Genomic DNA, 21,062 nt, shown 5'->3' with positions numbered 1-21,062 from the left:
GGTTGATTGACTACACCATGGTCAGACTCAGGGTTGATTCACTACACCATGGTCAGACTCAGGTTTGATTCACTACACCATGGTCAGACTCAGGGGATTGATTCACTACACCATGGTCAGACTCAAGTTTGATTCACTACACCATGGTCAGACTCAGGCTTGATTCACTACACCATGGTCAGACTCAGGGTTGATTCACTGCACCATGGTCAGACTCAGGGTTGATTTACTACACCATGGTCAGACTCAGGATTGATTAACTACACCATGGTCAGACTCAGAATTGATTAACTACACCATTGTCAGAGACAGGGTTGATTCACTACACAATGGTCAGACTCAGGTTTGATTCACTACACCATGGTCAGACTCAGGTTTGATTCACTACACCATGGTCAGACTCAGGTTTGATTCACTACACCATGGTCAGACTCAAGATTGATTCAGCCCATGTGCAGCATGGCCCTGTTATCCATCCTGACCACAACTCCACCCACAGAGAAAATTGCAACTATTACAGGTTGGTTACCATGGTAATGGAAAGCAACAAGCTGCATTTGACTGCTATGGGTCCATTTCAGAGAGCAGTTGACCTGAAACCCACTGAGCTAACTGTACAATTCAGAGCAACTTGACCACTGAAATGATGATATCCACTGAGGTAGTGTGTAGTTTAGGAAATTAAGTAGTGTGTGTGGGTTGATATGTAAGAGGAGGCATTTTAGATTGCATATTTTCCTCTCAGAGGAATCTGCACTCTTAATAAAGCCAGGTCACCAGCTTCGTAATCTCAGTGAACCAAGTTGTATAGCCATCTTCCCTCTCTTCCTCCTTCCTCTTCTCTCTACCTCCCTACCCACCTTTTCCCTCCCTCCCTCCCTCCCTCCCTCCCTCCCTCCCTCCCTCCCTCCCTCCCTCCCTCCCTCCCTCCCTCCCTCCCTCCTCTTCTCTTCTCTCCAGCTCCCTACTCACCTCTCCTCTCCTCTCTTCCTCCCTCCTCTTCTCTCCAGCTTCCTACCCTCCTCTCCTCTCCTCTCTTCCTACCACCTCTTCCTCCCTCCTCTTCCTACCACCTCTTCCACCCTCCTCTTCTCTCCACCTCCCCTGTCCGTTCCCTCTCCTCCTACCACCTCTTCCTCCCTCCTCTTCTCTCCACCTCCCCTGTCCTTTCCCTCTCTCCCTCCTCTTCTCTCCTCCACCCTACCCACCTCTCCTGTCTTCTCTCCTCTCCTGTCCTCTACTGTCCTGTCCTCTCCTGTCCTCTCCTCTCCAGTCCTGTCTGCTCAACCCAAAGTTGTGGACAGTGGATTGTTTAGTCTGCTCGGGCAGGATTATCTCGCTATCTGCTCTCGTCCGGATAATGACGCTGTCATTTAAGCCGTGTCGCCGCCCAAAGGGCCTCTTGAGAGAGAGATAGAGAGAGGTGTTCACTGTTCTCCAAGCCGATGATAACTGATAGAAAAGGGAGGTGTGAAAGTTTGAGCCCCCAGTGTGTGATTTTACTGGTCCTGATTGTCCTGTGATATCAGAGGCTGGCGGTGGATGGATCCATCAGTTACTGTGTTGAATGTTTCTCTGTCTCTTCAATTCTCAGAATGTCGATTAACAGGCTGCTAGCGGGGATGCTGCTGTGGTTAACATGCTGCTAGTAGGGATGCTGCTGTGGTTAACAAACTGCTAGCGGGGATGCTGCTGTGGTTAACAGGCTGCTAGCGGGGATGCTGCTATGGTTAACATGCTGCTAGTAGGGATGCTGCTGTGGTTAACAGACTGCTAGCGGGGATGCTGGTGTAGTTAACAGGCTGCTAGTAGGGATGCTGCTGTGGTTAACAGACTGCTAGTGGGATGCTGCTGTGGTTAACAGGCTGCTAGTGGGGATGCTGCTGTGGTTAACAGACTGCTAGTGGGATGCTGCTGTGGTTAACAGGCTGCTAGTGGGGATGCTGCTGTGGTTAACAGGCTGCTAGCGGGGATGCTGCTGTGGTTAACAGGCTGCTAGTAGGGATGCTGCTGTGGTTAACAGGCTGCTAGTAGGGATGCTGCTGTGGTTAACAGGCTGCTAGTAGGGATGCTGCTGTGGTTAACAGGCTGCTAGTAGGAATGCTGCTGTGGTTATCAGGCTGCTAGTGGGGATGCTGCTGTGGTTAACAGGCTGCTAGTAGGAATGCTGCTGTGGTTAACAGGCTGCTAGCGGGGATGCTGCTGTGGTTAACAGGCTGCTAGTAGGGATGCTGCTGTGGTTAACATGCTGCTAGGAGGGATGCTGCTGTGGTTAACAGACTGCTAGCGGGGATGCTGCTGTGGTTAACATGCTGCTAGGAGGGATGCTGCTGTGGTTAACAGAGTGCTAGCGGGGATGCTGCTGTGGTTAACAGGCTGCTAGTAGGGATGCTGCTGTGGTTAACAGGCTGCTAGTAGGGATGCTGCTGTGGTTAACAGGCTGCTAGTAGGAATGCTGCTGTGGTTATCAGGCTGCTAGTGGGGATGCTGCTGTGGTTAACAGGCTGCTAGTAGGAATGCTGCTGTGGTTAACAGGCTGCTAGCGGGGATGCTGCTGTGGTTAACAGGCTGCTAGTAGGGATGCTGCTGTGGTTAACATGCTGCTAGGAGGGATGCTGCTGTGGTTAACAGACTGCTAGCGGGGATGCTGCTGTGGTTAACAGACTGCTAGCGGGGATGCTGCTGTGGTTAACAGGCTGCTAGTAGGAATGCTGCTGTGGTTAACAGACTGCTAGCGGGGATGCTGCTGTGGTTAACAGGCTGCTAGCGGGGATGCTGCTGTGGTTAACAGACTGCTAGTGGGGATGCTGCTGTGGTTAACAGGCTGCTAGTGGGGATGCTGCTGTGGTTAACAGGCTGCTAGTAGGGATGCTGCTGGGCCTGCATGACTCTGATCCACTGATGGGCTATCACAAGGAGGAAGGAGGAAATGGAGGAGGAAGGAGGAAATGAGTGTATGGAGGGGAAAAAGTTTGGGCTTTATTGCCACTTTGGTTGAGTTGAAGGTAGTGGGAGCTACCTCTCTCTCTCTCTCTACACCCACCACCACTACCACCACACACACACACCCTCTCCCTGCCAAATTGCTAGCTGCCCTGGATGTTTTCTGAGAAGATACCTCCTTTCAAGTTTCTGCCTGGCTGGCTGCTTGGCCTACCGATTACCCCTCTGGTCCTGAGTGTGTCCTCCTAGACCTGTGTATGTTGTCAGTGCAGTCCAGCCCTCTCTCTCCCCCCTCTGCAGTGGTTCCGACAGACACCGTGTCCCTTTTCTCCATTATCCCTGCTCATTCTGGAGGAGGGATGTGCTTCACTGAGGCATAGCAGCCCTCTATTCTCCAGCAACACCCCCCCCCCCCCCCACAACACACACACACACACACACCAAAACAAACCACATGAAAATCCAAGGGAAATCCACCAAGCAAGGGGAAGAGAGGAGAAGAGGGGGAGACAAAACAAAATAACATATTTTTTTTGTGGAATTTTGGATAAGCTGAAGCAATCTGCTGTGTCTGATAAAATCCTGGGGGCTCTGGAGAGAATGAGGGAGGGGAGGGAGAGAAAGAGAGGGAGAGAAGGACGGAGGAGAGAGAGAATAGGAGATGGGGAGAGCGAGAGAGAGAGCGAGAGCGCGAGACCCTGAGTTGGAGAAGAGAATGAGAATGGAAGATCATCTGGCAGAGCAGGAAGCATCTGATTCCTTCAGGCTTAAACTTTGTCTGGGACATTTGGATCATTGTTATTTCATGCAACAGATGCTGCGGCTTTCCTGATACACCACTGTTCATTGAATCTGTCCAAAGGGATGCTTTCTCAGTCCTACCATGTTAGTAGCCATGATAATAGTACCTAGTATGTGGTTAAACTGTCCATTCACTCAATCAGATATACATCAGTGAAATACAGTAGAATTTGCGTTAACAAGGCCCTGCCATCTAACCCTTATATTGTCTACACGGTAGCTATTTCACACGTTTGAGTCTGTGATGACAGACAGGTGCCTTCAACACAATATGTGTAATTCATAACTCATTTTCTAGTTAGCCCCTGAGGGGAGCAATCAACACCATGCTCAATTAAAATACTAATGAGAAAAAGCATTGTTGATATTTGTTTTCTGTTCTAACAAGAATGTACTGTAATTAAGTAAACAGTTCTACCCCCAGAAGCCAAACTATTTAAATTTTAGTCATTTAGCAGATGCTCTTATATAGAGCGACTTACAGGAGCAATTAGAGTCAAGTACCTTGCTCAAGGGCACATCGACAGATTTTCACCTAGTCAGCTCGGAGATTAGAACAGGCGACCTTTCAGTTACTGGTCTAACGCTCTTAAATGCTAGGCTGTCTGTTGCCCCTAAACTATAACATAAGATTCCAAATGTTAAATAAAGTTTCAAATCAATTCAAACTTTGTCACATGCAGCGAATACAAGAAGTGTAGACATTACCATGAAATTCTTACTTACAAGCCCTTAACCAACATTGCAGTTCAAGAATTAAGAAAATATTTACCAAATAGACTAAAGTAAATAATAATAAAAGTAACACAATAAGAATAACAATAATGAGGCTATATACAGGGGGTACTGGTACTGAGTCAGTGTGTGGGGGGGTACAGGCTAGTTGAGGTAATTTGTACATGTAGGTAGGGGTGAAGTGACTATGCATAGATAATAAACAGTGAGTAGCAGCAGTGTACAAAAGGGAGGGGGGGGGGGGGGGGGTCGATGTAAATAGTCTGTGGTGATATTATTAATTGTTCAGCAGTCTTATGGCTTGGGGTAAAAGCTGGCGAGGAGCCTTTTGGTCCTAGACTTGGCGCTCCAGTATAGCTTGCTGCGCGGTAGCAGAGAAAACAGTCTGACTAGAGTCTCTGACAATTTGATGGGCTTTCCTCTGACACCGCCTATTATATAGGTCCTGGATTGCAGAAAGCTTGGCCCCAGTGATGTACTGGGCCGTACGCACTACCCTCTGTAGCGCCTTACGGTCAGATGCCGAGCAGTTGCCATACCAGGCGGTGATGCAACTGGTCAGGATGCTCTCGATGGTGCAGCTGTAGAACCTTTTGAGGATCTGTGGACCCATGCCAAATCTTTTCAGTCTCCTGAGGGGAAAAGGTTTTGTCGTGCCCTCTTCACGACTGTCTTAGTATGTTTGGACCATGATAGTTCATTGGTGATGTGGACACCAAGGAACTTGAAAAACTTGTGACCCGCTCCACTACAGCCCTGTCGATGTTAATGGGGGCCTGCTCGGCCCGCCTTTTCCTGGAGTCCACGATCAGCTCCTTTGTCTTGCTCACATTGAGGGAGAAGTTGTTGTCATGACACCACACTGACAGTTCTCTGACCTCCTCCCTATAGGCCGTCTCATCTTTGTCAGTGATCAGGCCTACCACTGTTGTGTCATCAGCAGACTTAATGACAGTGTTGGAGTCGTGTTTGGCCACGCAGTCGTGGGTGAACAGGGAGTACAGGAGGGCACTAAGTACACACCCCTGAGGGGTCACAGTGTTAAGGATCAGCGTGGTGGATGCGTTGTTACCTACCCATTACCACCTGGGGGCGGCCAGTCAGGAAGTCCAGGATCCAGTTGCAGAGGGAGGTGTTTAGTCCCAGGGTCCTTAGCTTAGTGATGAACTTCGTGGGCACTATGGTGTTGAACGCTGAGCTGTAGTCAATGAACAGCATTCTCACACAGGTGTTCCTTTTGTCCAGGATGGAAAGGGCAGTGTGGAGTGCGATTGAGATTGTGTCATCTGTGGTTCTGTTGGGGTGGTATGCGAATTGGAGTGGGTCTAGGGTGTCCGGGAGGATGCTGTTGATGTGAGCCATGACCAGCCTTTCAAAGCACTTCATGGCTACCAACATGAGTGGTACGGGGCGGTAATCATTTAGACAGGTTACCTTCGCTTCCTTGGGCACAGGGACTATGGTGGTCTGCTTGAAACATGTAGGTATTATAGACTCGGTCAGGGAGAGGTTGAAAATGTCAGTGAAGACACTTGACAGTTGGTCCGCGCAGGCTTTGAGTACACATCCTGGTAATCCGTCTGGCCCAGCGGCTTTGTGAATGTTGACAAATGTCTGGTAGGCTCGCATCACTGGGCAGCTTGCGTCTGGGTTTCCCTTTGTAGTCCGTAATAGTTTTCAAGCCCTGCCACATCCGACGAGCATCAGAGCCGGTGTAGCAGGATTCAATCTTAATCCTGTATTGAAGCTTTGCTTGTTTGATGGTTCGTCTGAGGGCATAGCAGGATTTCTTATAAGCGTCCGGATTAGTCTCCCGCTTCTTGAAAGCGGCAGCTCTAGCCTTTAGCTCAATGCGGATGTGGCTTCTGGTTGGGATATGAATGTACGGTCACTGTGGGGACAACATCGTCAATGCATTTATTGATGAAGCTGTTTAGATTCCAAGGTCATCGGACCGACCCCTAGGTCAACTGCCCGTGGTTTGTTATGGTTTGTTTTGCATTTAGGGATTTAAACATCAACAAACGGCATTAACTAACTGATGAGGCCTGAGCAGAACTGAGAGAAAACATCCTCATCTCTCTCTCATTCTAATTAAACTGGGGTGATTTGATTTGAATCCTGAAAAGATGAGTTGTCTATAATCTCCTATTATATATTCATTAAAAAGCTTTGCACTCTGTTCTGCTACAGGGCCCTACCAGGTCCTGTCTTTCTGAAGGATATCTGGGGTCACACTAACACAACAGCCATCACAGAGTAGACCCCCTTCACTAGATAGGACTAGTCATCAGGATCAACAAATTGCATGCCTCTTAAACTGTGTTTCCATCAGAGCCGTGATGCCCATCTGATAGTAGCCATCTCAACAAGCTACCCTAAACACTTTAGTGGAATAGGTAAAGAGAGATTGTGGTAGCAGAACGATGATATCTGTCTTTATCGGGTTGTCCTGTTCATGTCGTTTTAGCGTACAGACTAAAGGCATTCCATCAGATAGCATGAGATGATCAGATCTGGATGACTGTATGTGTGGCTGTGAGTTTGTGTTTCCTTTCCCTCAACGGTCTATCTTCTAATTTGGTGGGCTTTGGCTGTGTAAAATCAGTATTACCAAACTGCCTTTGTAGCTGCCAAGTCCTCCTGTGAGTAGCTAGTGTATTTGTGGCGAGACAGAGACACTACTTCTTATTTAATAGAGGCTCTCTCTGTAAGTCTTTTTAATTCTGTCAAGACGGGGATATAAAGGTTATGATTCATGTCCCATCGAGTGTCTAAGGCACTGTCCTCTCCCGCCAGCTCCGCTGGCTAATGCATTCATCTGTCGCTCCGCAGATCAGTGAACAAACGCAATAATCGTCCATCAACTGTAAATCCAGATATCACTGTAGAGGAGGGATTTCATATTTAGCCCCCCCCCCCCGCCCCGTGTATGTGTGTCATTCAGATGACCCAGGGGTTATCAACACCCTCCTACACTTTTAGAGCGCAAACTGCTCCCAACACTACTCACACTGTTTCTCCTGGCACACCTGCAGGTACACACACAAGCACAGGCACACACGCATGTAGCATGTACTACACTCCAACTCCCCATCTCTCCTCACACGTTCAGCACGACACGACATACTCCCCCAGACATAGAGAAAGCATGCCAGGTAACACATGCTAGTTAGTTAGAGGCCCCTGGAGAACCACTTCACTTAACCACACGCTGATATGGCTGTTGCAATGTGTGACTGTTTTGACAGTATTTAGGGAATGTGATGTGTGGAGGTTGTTAAAGAGTCAGTTAACACCCTGATTGGCGTGTGTGTTTCCCCGATGAGACATGTGTGTTTCCCCGATGAGACATGTGTGTTTCCCCGATGAGACGTGTGTTTCCCCGATGAGACATGTGTGTTTCCCCGATGAGATGTGTGTTTCCCCGATGAGACGTGTGTTTCCCCGATGAGACATGTGTGTTTCCCCGATGAGACATGTGTGTTTCCCCGATGAGACATGTGTGTTTCCCCGATGAGATGTGTGTTTCCCCGATGAGACATGTGTGTTTCCCCGATGAGACGTGTGTTTCCCCGATGAGACATGTGTGTTTCCCCGATGAGACATGTGTGTTTCCCCGATGAGACGTGTGTTTCCCCGATGAGACGTGTGTTTCCCCGATGAGACATGTGTGTTTCCCCAATGAGACATGTGTTTCCCCGATGAGACATGTGTGTTTCCCCGATGAGACGTGTGTTTCCCCGATGAGACATGTGTGTTTCCCCGATGAGACGTGTGTTTCCCCAATGAGACGTGTGTTTCCCCGATGAGACGTGTGTGTTTCCCCAATGAGACATGTGTGTTTCCCCGATGAGACATGTGTGTTTCCCCGATGAGACATGTGTGTTTCCCCGATGAGACATGTGTTTCCCCGATGAGACATGTGTGTTTCCCCGATGAGACATGTGTGTTTCCCCGATGAGACATGTGTGTTTCCCCGATGAGACATGTGTTTCCCCGATGAGACATGTGTGTTTCCCCGATGAGACATGTGTGTTTCCCCGATGAGACATGTGTGTTTCCCCGATGAGACATGTGTGTTTCCCCGATGAGACATGTGTGTTTCCCCGATGAGATGCTGTACTGTAGATGTGGAAGCCTATTTCACTTCCCCAAATCCGTAAGATGAATCTAAGATAACTCAAGAAATCTGTAATTAATTGTGATGTTTTTTCTGAGGATATGTTAGTTGCCAATTTTACATCTAAGGTGTTTGGTGCAGTATTTCTCAAGTAAAAAAATGCAGGACATGTTGTCTTATGTAAACAAAGTCAGAGCTGCTGGGCAGGTCTGACTCACTGTCTATGCTATTGGATAGAGAGCAATCACCGCAGCTGTTCACCCCATGTTAGTGGGTAAATGGATCAAATCAAAACCCATCCTTCATTTACCCGTTGTGACGCAAGGATGTTCCAAACTCAGTTTCAGATGAGACTGACTTTATGACCAACATTTGCCTATTTACACTTTGTAGTTAATTGTGACACTGGAATAACGGTCTCTGACTCAATGCCAATAGGCTGTTTTCAAAGGGATTTGTTGCTTTTTAAAGGCAGTAGCTCTTTAAATAGCCAAGAGGCAAGATGCAAGACAAGCCCTTAAGCTCTGCTCTTATCTGTTCTGACTAAGAAGATATACTGTACAGTACAAATTCTCTGTTGCTGTCTGCACACCCCCACCAGTATAACTATGTTTCATCTAACACAGTTTAGGAGGTGTTTGCATGTGAGAAAAATGTCCCCTCTTCCCCCTCTCCCCCCCAGCTTCATACACATCCATTAATCACACAGTCTGACATGCAGATGTTTCCGCTCATTCAGTTTGTGTGTGTTTTCTAGATGAGCATGTCCCTGTACGAGACATTAAACAGCATAATTACATGTTCAACCTGAAAGGGACTGATGTTAGTTAGTGTGATGTTTGTTATATCCCTTTCATACTAAGACGTTTTTCTTCCAACTTTATCACACTGACACCTTTTTTCCTCCTTTTCTTTATACCTGAAAGATATAAGATATAAACGACCCATTAATAATTTCGGTAAAGGTTTGCCAACAGCTTAGTATGACATGTACTATGCTCTTAAACTTGTGATGGTTGCTAGTCAGCACCTGTTAACCATACTCCTGCCAGTTCTAAACTTTGCGAGGCATGTCACTGCACTGTTTTCTTAACCACAACTAGATGGATCCAGAAAGAATTACTGTGGGGGAAAAAATGACTGAAATATTGAAATATTGGAATAAAGTAGGCTAATGCAATTGGAGGCATGTATCAAATTGTTGCCTACTGAAACTCCTAAAGTGATCCAATCCTTGTAATAGATTTGAAGCAATAGTCTACCCGCGTGTGGTCAACTAAATCATTTCAGGAGCGCCATCGTGCTACTTTGAGACAAGCATGGGGACTCATCTTGATAAATCAATAAATGTCCGATTGTTGTTTTCCCTGAATCTCCATTTCGGTACTGGTTAGGCTACAATTAGGCTGGGGAAATGTTAGCTACGTTGAGACGTTAGCTACATTGAAGTGAGTGTTGCTCCTGATCATCTTGTCTAGTTTGCTCATTTCTTAGAACATTTTGCCATGTAATGTAGTTTAACCTCTTGACGTTACCCTAGGATAGGGGGCGCCACAGCGCATTTTGGAAAAAATTCGTGCCCATTTTCAACGGCCTACTAATCAGACTCAGAAGCTAGGATATGCATATAATTAATACCTGTGGATAGAAAACACCCTAAAGTTTCTAAAACTGTTTGAATGGTGTCTGTGAGTATAACAGAACTCATATGGCAGTCAAAACCCCGAGACCGATTGAACCAGGAAGTGGAATTCTGAATTGTGGACTCAACTTCACGTCGTCGCCTATAATTCACACCATGAGATATCGTTTATTGAGCACTTCCTATTGCTTCCACAAGATGTCGCCAGTCTTTACAAAGTGTTTTGAGCCTTCTACTGTCGAAACTCAGTGAATGAGACGCGTTGGAAATTGGTCACAGCGGGAGGGCCATCACCATTATGACGCCGGCGGCCCTGTCTACCCCCACCTTTGGAAACGTTTTGAAACACATTGAAATCGTCCCCTTCGAATCTTATTGGCTCTCTTGTTGAAACAGGCTCTGAAGATTTATGTTATACAACGTTTGACATGTTTGAACGAACCTAAATGTGAAAAAAAAGTATTATTTCGAAACCACTGTGGCGCGCAAGGCAGATTAGTTGGATACGCCCTTCGGACGCAGTAACAACAGCAAGCTAATGGAACATAAAGGATGGACTTTTTCGACCGAAAATACATCTGTTGTGGACCTGGGATTCCTGGAAGTGCTTTCTGATGAAGACAACTAAAGGTAAGGGATTATTGACAATATTATACAACATTAGATGTGATATGCGATTGTTCCAAGATGGCGCCGAGCTGTATTTACTAGCTCATTTTCTGAGTATCGCATCCCCTTTTATCGCTAAGTGTGATTACCCAGTAAAGTTATTTTTAAATCTGGTATGACAGGTGCTTTCAAGAGATATTCATCTATAAATCTTAGAATGACAATATTACATTTTAAACATGTTTTCGAATAGTAATTCAGTAAATTGTAGCACTGTTTCATCGGATGCTTTTGACGGGAAAATAGTTAGTCAACGTCAGACGCCGATGTAAAATGCTGTTTTCATATATAAATATGAACTTTATTGAACAAAAGAATGCATGCATTGTGTAACATGATGTCCTAGGTGTGTCATCTGATGAAGTTTGTAAAAGGTTAGTGCTGCATTTAGCTGTTTTTGGGTTATTTGTGATGCATGTGTTTGGTCGGAAAATGGCTATGTTGCTGCTTTTTACGATGGACTCCTCTAACATAATCTAATGATTTGCTTTTCCTGTTAAACCTTTTTGAAATCGGACGACGTGGGTCGATTCAGGAGAGGTGTATCTATAAAACGAAAAAAAAAATGTTTTTCTTTTTTCAAATTATTACATTTTGTTATGCTAATGGCGATATGATTTTTCGCTGGATTTTGATCCCGCTGACGGGATGAGACGCTGAAGAGGTTTTAAAGCTGTATGCTGCTGTGGTGCCAAACTGCTGCAGAACTTCACTTGGTAGTTTATGCTGGTAAGGGGTATCACCAGCCAGCTTCAGTCCATACCACGACAGGAGTATGGAGTTGAGAGTGTGCAGTGACATTCTATTTCTTAACTTTGACTTGACCACACTCATTTGGCTGAACAGCCGTTCAACCTCCACATTTGAGTGTGGCAAGGAGAGGGCAGCGAGTGCAGCTTTGCACAGTTTTTCAAATGGATTTGACCCGGAAGAGTCCGTGTAGTTATTGACTTTACTCTAAAACGCGACTGTATTTTCAGTTGAGTCCCACCTAAACAGATGGATGTTTCTCCATTGGGAAACAATTTTATCAATTGTTTGGGGCTGGTATTCCAGTAGCTCAGCTACTTTAATAATTTCAGTGGTGCCTTTATTATGCTTTAGCATTTCCTTAACACAGAACAAGGCCATGTTTCGCAAGGCTTCAAGGTTGTCTGGGAGCCTTGCTTGCAGCTCCTTGCTTAAAGCAACAATGTAGTTGATGCACCGTCTCCGAATTACCTTTTTTTCCTCTGGCGCAAGACTGAGTTGGTACACCGTGCTCTCGAAAAGGTACCCAAGGTATGGTGATGGACTGAGATGTCCATCAATGGCATTCTTCAGGACATCAACTTTTGCCATGGAATTGACTACTCTGTTGCAAATTGATGGTAAGAGGTGTACCAGATTGTCCAAAAGCTTGACAGGATCTGTTTGCTCTCCCTCCAATTTTTTCACTGCAACTTGTGCATCGGACAGGATTGATTTCAAGAATGTCAGGTAGACATAGTTGGTCTTGTTCACTTACATGGCGTGGAGCACATCCGCCATGTAGCAATGCTCACTGGCCTTGGTCACCTCAAAGTGGAGTTTCAGTTCTTCCCACTGGCTCAATATACGAGTTACCGCAGGCTCAATCAATAGCCAACGTGTGGCACACACTTTGGTGATCTGCAGGGGTTTTTGGCCACAATTAATGGTGGCATACACTGCTTTGTACGCCTCGCGCCATTTTGGGGAAATCGAAAACCAGTTGTAGGTTTCCCTGATTAAGTACTCAACACTCCTAGGGATGGCTTCTTTGGATGCTGCACTGTCAGCCAATTGTAAAGAATGGCACACACAGCGGATGAGTACCAAATTGGGCAATGCACATTCTTCCTTTAAAATCTTGTGCACCCCATTGTGCACCCCAGTCATCATGGACGCATTATCAGTACCAATACCCTGGAAGATTCTGTTTATTAAGGTTACACTTCTCGAGAAACTCAACTACCGCCTTTGCTATTGATCTGGTGTCGCCCCCTCCAATTCAACCAGCCCGAGAAATGTGGACACAACGGTTCTTTTTTTAGCACTGAAATACCGAATCACCACACCCAGGTATTTCGAGACACTGACATCAGTGGACTCATCCAAAAGGAGACTGAACTTCTCATCCCCCACATCTGATGATACCCTTTTGAGAAAATAAGGAGACTTGTCTGATAATTAAACAATGTGATTTTGTTTAACTGAATCTCTGTCTGTATAGGCTATTTGGTTAATTGGTTTCTGGCTGGGCAAATTACGTGGAGGTGGTATAGCTTATCTATTCGTTTTCTCATCTATCACTGATAAGAAACATTTAGCATGCAATAATGTAGCCAAAATCACGTATAGGCCTATCATTTAGCTCAATCGCATATAGGCAACTCAAACACCCGCGGAGGTTGTGAAATATTTGAGACTCGCATGCTTTTGAAGATAGGATTGTTCATATTTTGTATCGGTATCCTGATGAAGGTAAGACCCTTCGCCTGCTCCCTACCAAAGCGGAGTGAGGGTAGGAAAGAGATGACACATGGATAAAAAAAAGCATGGGCTTAAAATATTTTTACATTACATTTTAGTCATTTAGCAGATGCTCTTATCCAGAGCGACTTACAGTAGTGAATGCATACATTTCATTTCATGCATTTTTGTACTGGCCTCCCGTGGGAATCAAACCCACAACCCTGGCGTTGCACGTACCATGCTCTACCAACTGAGCCACAGGGACGGCCTATATAATCTTGTTATATGACAGTGTTCTATACATTTCCATGACACAAGTTGTGTGGGAAAAATATTTGTTGCATTTTAATATTCCATCATATTCATCAGGGTAGGTGTGTCTTGCCTGTTTAATTAACAAAATAACAAGCTATTGATTTAATTTGGATTGCACAGCCATGGCTGCACAGACCCGTAACATAGGCCTAATTAAACTCAAAATATGATATTGTATTCTTTTGAAAGTATGTTATATTAGTCTTATGTTTCTTAGGACCTAACAGGAAGTAATAATGGATTTATTTTTCAAGGTGTATATTCTCAATGAATTTTATTCAAATAGAAGCCCACCCACATCTGCACACCACAACTTCCACTCCCCCCCCCCCCCCCCCCCCCCATGCCGGCATGCACACGTGAGGTGGATGCAGAAAAGAAGGTGGTAAAAATGGGCCTGTTTGTAAGTGGGTCATATAATTTGTCATTTTTATTTATTTATTTGGATCCCCATTAGCTAACACCGTAACTCTTGCTAATCTTCCTGGGGTCCAACACAAATGAACAAGACATTACAAACAACCACAAATCAAGACTTCACACATTCAACAAGTAGACAATACCGACAATTAAACATTGCCCAGGCAAAATACTGTAAAATACAGGCAAAAAAAATGTAAATCCTATGTGAAAACAGTATTTCATTGTGTTTATATGTGTGTTAGAGTGTGTGTGGATGTGTGTTAGAGTGTGTCTCCTAGCACTCAGAGTTATCTGCTTGGTACTGGCTGGAGGATGAGGAAAACCACCAGGCAGCTCATTCTACACTATGATTACTCTGCTATCAACTCATTATGTCTTAATAATCCATCCCTATGTTTACTCTGCTATCGTCTCATTATGTCTTAATAATCCATCCCTATGATTACTCTGCTATCGTCTCATTATGTCTTAATAATCCATCCCTATGATTAGTCTGCTATTGCCTAATTACAGTATATCTTAATAATGTATACTCAGGATAATGTGGCCATATGGTTGCAATCAACCCTACTGTAGTCTGTTCATTCACTGCTTTGGTTTAATGCTGTGGTGTGGTGGAAATCTGTGGTTCTTTTGTGGTTTTTCCCAAGACTTCAGTTCAGTGTAAGTTCTTCGTCTCTCTAGCAGACAGTGAGTTTGTCGCATTTGGTGTAGCTCTTTCCTGCAGTCAAATAACCAAAATCGCCCTCTATTGGCTTCTTAGGTGACATTTTTCATAATTTCATAATCAATACATATTTTTTTTCTTCTTTTTTTTAAACACAGAAAATCCAGTGTTTCTATGTCAAACAGTTTTGTTATATTTCAGTCTTCTGTGATGTATATAAAGTGTAATATTGGGATGCAAACTCAAAATAATACAATAATACATTTTATCTGACATGGTACATGGGTCTTCTTTCTTTAAACCCATAACCATGTGTGTGTGTCACGGATTCCACCGGTAGGTCTATGTCATCAGCCTCTAGGCGTCACTGAACTGTCTCATTACGCCCACCTGATTCCAATTCCCCTGATTAGTAATTGTATATATGTGCCCTCTGTACACCATTGTCTTGTCGGTTATTTTTCCATGGCCGTGCTTCGTTGTTTTGGCTTCCATGCTACGTGTATTGTGTACTCGTTATTACAGATGTCGTCCCGTGTATTGTTATTACGAGTCTCGTCCTGTGTATTTATTAGAGGTTTAACCTCGCTCTTTTGTTTGGGTTACACATTTTTACATTTTATTTCATTTTATTTCACCTTTATTTAACCAGGTAGGCTAGATGAGAACAAGTTCTCATTTGCAACTGCGACCTGGCCAAGATAAAGCAAAGCAGTTCAACACATACAACAACACAGAGTTACACATGGAATAAACAAACGTACAGTCAATAATATGCAACTTCGGCAACTGGCCCGTCCGACGACGCAACTTCGGCAGCTGCAACTGGCCCTGATCTTTCCGCGTTCCTGTGGTTGTCCTCGAGGCCAGTGTATTCCCGCTGCTGGTGCAGTGCGACACGGGAGGGGTACGGTCGAGAGGAGCGTTGCTGGGTTCCTGCGGTGGACATCCTGAATGCGTCACTGACCAGGGATTTTCACCATCAGCGCCCTGACCGACCCGCACTGCGTCCCTGTGGTCGTCCCCGAGGCCAGTGTCATTACCCTGTTAGTGCAGCGCGTCGGGATGGCGTACTGCCACGGATTCCCCCGGTACTGCTGCTCATTCTGTGCACCAGTTCCGGGGGTCTACCTCACCCGCCTCTAACTGTTTCATTACGCACACCTGATTCACCATTGTCTTGTCGGTTATTGTTCCCATGTCCGTTGGTCTTGAGTACATGTGCTTTGTTTTGGCTTTCGTGCTGCGTGGATTGTGTACTCATTATTACGGGTCCCGTGTATTGCTGTGCACTTGTTATTACCAGTCTCGTTCCGTGTATTGTTATTACGGGTCTTGTCCCGTGTATTTATTAGAGGTGTAACCTCGCTCTTTTGTTTGGGTTACATCCCTGTGTTTTTGCATACATGTTTGTTTTGGGCTTCGTCCCCGTGCCTTTCATGGCATGTTATATTTTTGGGTGGAGTATTAAAACCCCCTATTACGAATTACTGCGCCTGTCTCCAATCATTTATACAACGTGACAGAGGTTTGTACTTTTGTTTCAAAGTAGATTTGTTTAAGATGACCAAAAACACTGTCACCCTAATTTAGCCCACAGAAGTAAAATGTTAAAATATCAGGAGAGATAAATCATGCAATTTTTTTTATAGAAACCCCCCCACTGAGCTTTTTGTTACTTTAATAATTTTTGTTCAAATTCAAGCATTCACTTCTGAAAATGGTAAATGCATTTTTTTTATGCAGTAAACAAACTGAAGATGTCCAAGGTTGTCTTTGCAGGGGGCCAAAATAAACACAATTATTCTGGGAATAACAACAAAAAAATCTGTCTAAGTTTTCTGTCATGTTATATGCTACTAAACACACTGCAATGCTGAATCCAAGCAACCAACCACTTCAATATTGTGTTCTACACATAAAAATAACATACCATTCACCTTGCAATCTCCCATGTGGTGAAATCCATTTAGCAAACCCACGCTCAGATCACATGGAGATCAGCTGAGCACTTTCTGGACCCGCCACTCTACAAGGCGCATTGTGTGACTTCCTGTGACTCTGCCGGGAGAAATTGTTTTTGATTTGTGAAAGCGACTGTCAACTGTCTGAAGCAGCGGGCGTTGTGGCGTGTTTCCTGGAAGGGCTCTTTTTGACTGGTTGCGTTAGGCTCAGTAGGCTTGATATGGTCTTAGACAGCATTGTCCCTCTGCTGGATCCTACTGGGGTCTCGGCAAAGGGGGGTTACCAGTAGCTGGACACAATCACAATCTACCCACTCACTCCTTCGCTGCTGCAAGCCACAACATATAAGTAGTTTCTCACTGACATACATTTTTGCACCTGTAAGACATCAAGTGAGGCTACTTCATTATTGACCAACTGAAAACCTATGCAAAGGTGAAATCGGTGATAATGGGCTGTTTTTTTTTATGACAATATAAAGAAAGCTACACTGTTTTGGACCTATAACAACACAAAATAGATCATGACAACCATATCAGTGATTCCAGTGTGTTTTCAGGACATCTATCGTAACCCACTTCAATGTGAATTAGAAGTGTTCCGAATCTCTCTTATTAGATTTATTTCAGAGACGTTACTCATGTTGCTGTCACCTTCAATTTAACTTGACTGAACAGGCTGCCCCAGGAGCCCAACAGAAGACAGATTCATCATGTTACAATATAGTACAGAAACATTCTTTGTAGTCCTTAACTTTACTTAACTCTCACTTTCATTTTCTCTCTCTTTCACTCTCTATCCCTTGCGTTCTCTTTTCTTCCTCTCTTTCAGCCCTGAGTCCTTGGATCTCTATTTTCTCCCACCCGGGCGTGAGAGACTACTCCCAACTGACCCTTGATCTGACCAGGAATGAGCTGATAGTGGGTGCAAGGTAAGAATGCATTCCTTAATTTCTCTTGTTCATTTGTCACTTAAGCAAAACACTCTGCTTGGCCCTGCACTTCGCTGCTGCTGAGAATTCCTCACCTTCAATCATAGACAATGTTTAAATAAATTCAAAAGTGGTAATCATGTTTTAAAGGGGGTCTGAACTTCCTGATTTAACCTTGGTTCAATTATCCTCATCAGGAAATGAGACTGAGAACCAGATTTGGGCCATGGAGGCGTGTTTTGATGTGGGTGTTCGAACATGCGAAGCGTTTGTACTTTCACTCTGCCAAAACAGCACACTGTTAGTCACTCACCCTTCTAGATAATTTGAAACAGTCTAACCAGGTCTTGTGTCTGGAGCTAGCCTAGACTAGCTAACAAGCTAGCCAACTTCTTTGTCCAATTAGCTTCAGCCGGTTGGTGTGGCCAAGTTCTTTTAGTTTTCTCATGAAATGCTTTCAATATTTGTATATGAATTTCTCCAATTTATAGTTGGTTTGAGGTTTGTAACTCATTGAAGTTTGAAGCTATTGACTTTAAATTATTGTCACATGTACATTGTGTAATTTACTGATGATCTCTAACTAGCCCCATAGGGATATCAAATGTCAAACCAAATTGACCATGGGTATGGAGCGAGTTAGCTGCCGAAAGGTTGAACATACGTATCGTTAAGATTGTAAGAAAATCCATACGTAAATTGTTAGATCATAAGAAAAGCCATGCGTGAAACATAAACATGAAATTTCACCTGTGAACATACAAAGACCATTTTCTGATTATAGATAAACATTTTAGGCTTGAACAAATCTTGTTGCAATTCTGACGTACAATAATACCTTTCAGAGTTTTAGCAGTTTCATCTCAACAAAAAACATACACCAAACTGCCTGTGAGGAGTGCTACGTGAACAAGCGTACCACAGTATAAAAAAACTGAAGTCAGAGAAACCGGAAAGAGGTATCCTGCACGTTTTCAAGTTAAGTCTCCATTCTCTATTACCCCTCAGTTGAGTTTACTTCACATAAGTGTAGCTAATGTAATGGATTTGTTTGGCAGCATAAATCTAGATAGCACTAGCTGTATTATGCCTACAACAGTGAAGTTTCAGTCCGCTATGTGTATCTCTAAAGCATGGGCATATCTCTGGGTGACGTGGACATTCCCATGCATGCACCTTATCTAAATATGACAGATTCAATACTGCACCATCCCATTCTCTGGGCTCTGTCTGAAATCATAGCCAGTAGTATCTACCAGGAATAATGAATCAAAACCAGTAGTATCTACCAGGAATAATGGATCATAACCAGTAGTATCTACCAGGAATAATAAATCATAACCAGTAGTATCTACCAGGAATAATGAATCATAACCAGTAGTATATAGAATGATAAGATATGTTTGGTGAATCTATGAATTATGTATGACCACTGGAGTCACTCAAAATATATTTTTATTGGATATTTTGATATTTTATTAAATCACTTAATCTTGCCAAAGCATATTCTGCATGAGCGGTTAATATGAATTTAAACAAAAATTGTCATGATTTATATGAAACATATGGACTTTGAAATGAACAATTGAGAGGTTAAACGTAGGCTAAGTCTGGCACAAGCTCATTCCCACACTAACAATACCTCTGTTGCAGTGGTCTTAATGTAGGTAGTGTCTGTATAGGCTATTCCCTCCATCGCAACACTGCTGCCCAGTTGAAGAGCTTGTGATCTCCATGCAGCATCACAGCACCATGCGCCTTTGGAAAAGCACCCCTCAGCCTCAGAAGATGCCCTTCTGGAGGCATGCAGCCATAGAGTCATTATTCCCTAATGTAGGCCTCTTTGCCTACTAACCAAATGAAGTCCACAGCACGCATGATGCGTGCAACTCGTCATTCCAACATATTTTAACATATAATTCATCCTTCATTAAATTTAGTCAGTCAGTATGTCTGAGTTGCAATAGGAACTAAATCAAAGAGAATAGAACAGTCTTACCCATTTGTTTATTGAAATCCATGTATGTATTCAAAATTATCTAAAGTTCTTTAGCCTATCACTTTAATAATTCATTGTTTAATTTAGGCCGATCCAAATAAAAAGTAGCCCTTCAACTTTAGTGTAATGGTGTCTTGCAGAATACTTTTTTAACTCTATTTGTGTTTTATAATAGGGGTCCCTTTAAAAAAAGACCTTAGCTCACAGGCCTCGAAATATAGCCCTCTGAATAAATGTTAAACTAAATAGTTGAAGAGGCACATGCAGTGGCTGATAGGGTAAACAGATTGGCCAATAAGAATAGGCTATAGATAGTCTTGACCATTTGGGACCCCTTGGCTATTTCACTCAGGACAGGTTATAGCCTAGACTTAATCAATATTTAGTTTTGTCTCATTTATTGATATGGATATAGCCTCTGTGTGATGGGGTTGTGGAACGCAAAGGGCTATAACAAGCCTACATACAGAGTGGAATTCATTAATACAACAGTCAAAATGCCTAATATAAGGCCTGCAGTCTGTGCTCTCAAATACTAGAAAAAGTGTGATTCATTAGGTTACATGATCACCACAGTAGCCCCACACAGCTATAAAAACAAATTATGCAATTATATGGCCATTAAATAACACACAACAGCATGGCATATTTAGATAGTGGAATGGGCCTAGCCTAAATCATTTACTTTCTATTTTGCAGCTCAGGCGGTTATTCTAGACAAGGCTGTCTTTATCCTTCTCACACAAGTCATTTGCTGAATGCCCAAGCCTATACTACGTCATCTACTGGTGTAACGTCATTATTGAATGCAGTTCTAAAACAAGCTCTAGACTTTTATTTTCAAATGAAGCCAGAAGCTGCAAAGAAACTCTAATGTTTGGGCTAGAGTTGCTTGATTGACAAGCTACAGTGGGGGGAAAAAGTATTTGATCCCCTGCTGATTTTTTATGTTAGCCCACTTATAAAGAAAGGATCAGTCTATAATTTTAATGGTAGGTTTATTTGAACAGGGAGAGACAGAATAACAACAAAACAAATCCAGAAAAACGCATGTCAAAAATGTTATACAATTATTTGCATTTTAATGAGGGAAATAAGTATTTGACCCCTCTGCAAAACATGACTTAGTACTTGGTGGCAAAACCCTTGTTTGTTGGCAATCACAGAGGTCAGACATTTCTTGTAGTTGGCCACCAGGTTTGCACACATCTCAGGAGGGATTTTGTCCCACACCTCTTTCCAGATCTTCTCCAAGTCATTAAGGTTTCGAGGCTGATGTTTGGCAATTCGAACCTTCAGCTCCCTCCACAGATTTTCTATGGGATTAAGGTCTGAAGACTGACTAGGCCACTCCAGGACCTTAATGTGCTTCTT

At 43.8% G+C, this 21,062-nt stretch overlaps 1 protein-coding gene across 6 annotated transcripts in view; it reads left to right on the top strand.

Annotated features, from left to right (window-relative positions):
• The window catches only part of LOC106582350 (semaphorin-5B), a 318,841-nt gene that overhangs the window by 134,631 nt on the left and 163,148 nt on the right, over positions 1-21,062 (top strand). For all 6 annotated transcript variants that reach the window (XM_014165381.3, XM_014165380.3, XM_014165378.3 and 3 more), the window contains one exon: positions 17,590-17,689. In XM_014165381.3, coding sequence (XP_014020856.1) covers positions 17,590-17,689 — 100 coding nt within the window. The remainder of the gene's footprint in view (positions 1-17,589; positions 17,690-21,062) is intronic.

Source organism: Salmo salar, chromosome 21, assembly GCF_965601325.2.
Source record: "Salmo salar chromosome 21, fSalSal1, whole genome shotgun sequence".
Taxonomy (NCBI): Eukaryota; Metazoa; Chordata; class Actinopteri; order Salmoniformes; family Salmonidae; genus Salmo; species Salmo salar.
Note: the sequence above shows the minus strand (reverse complement) of the source record. Positions and strands in the feature narration are given on the sequence as shown.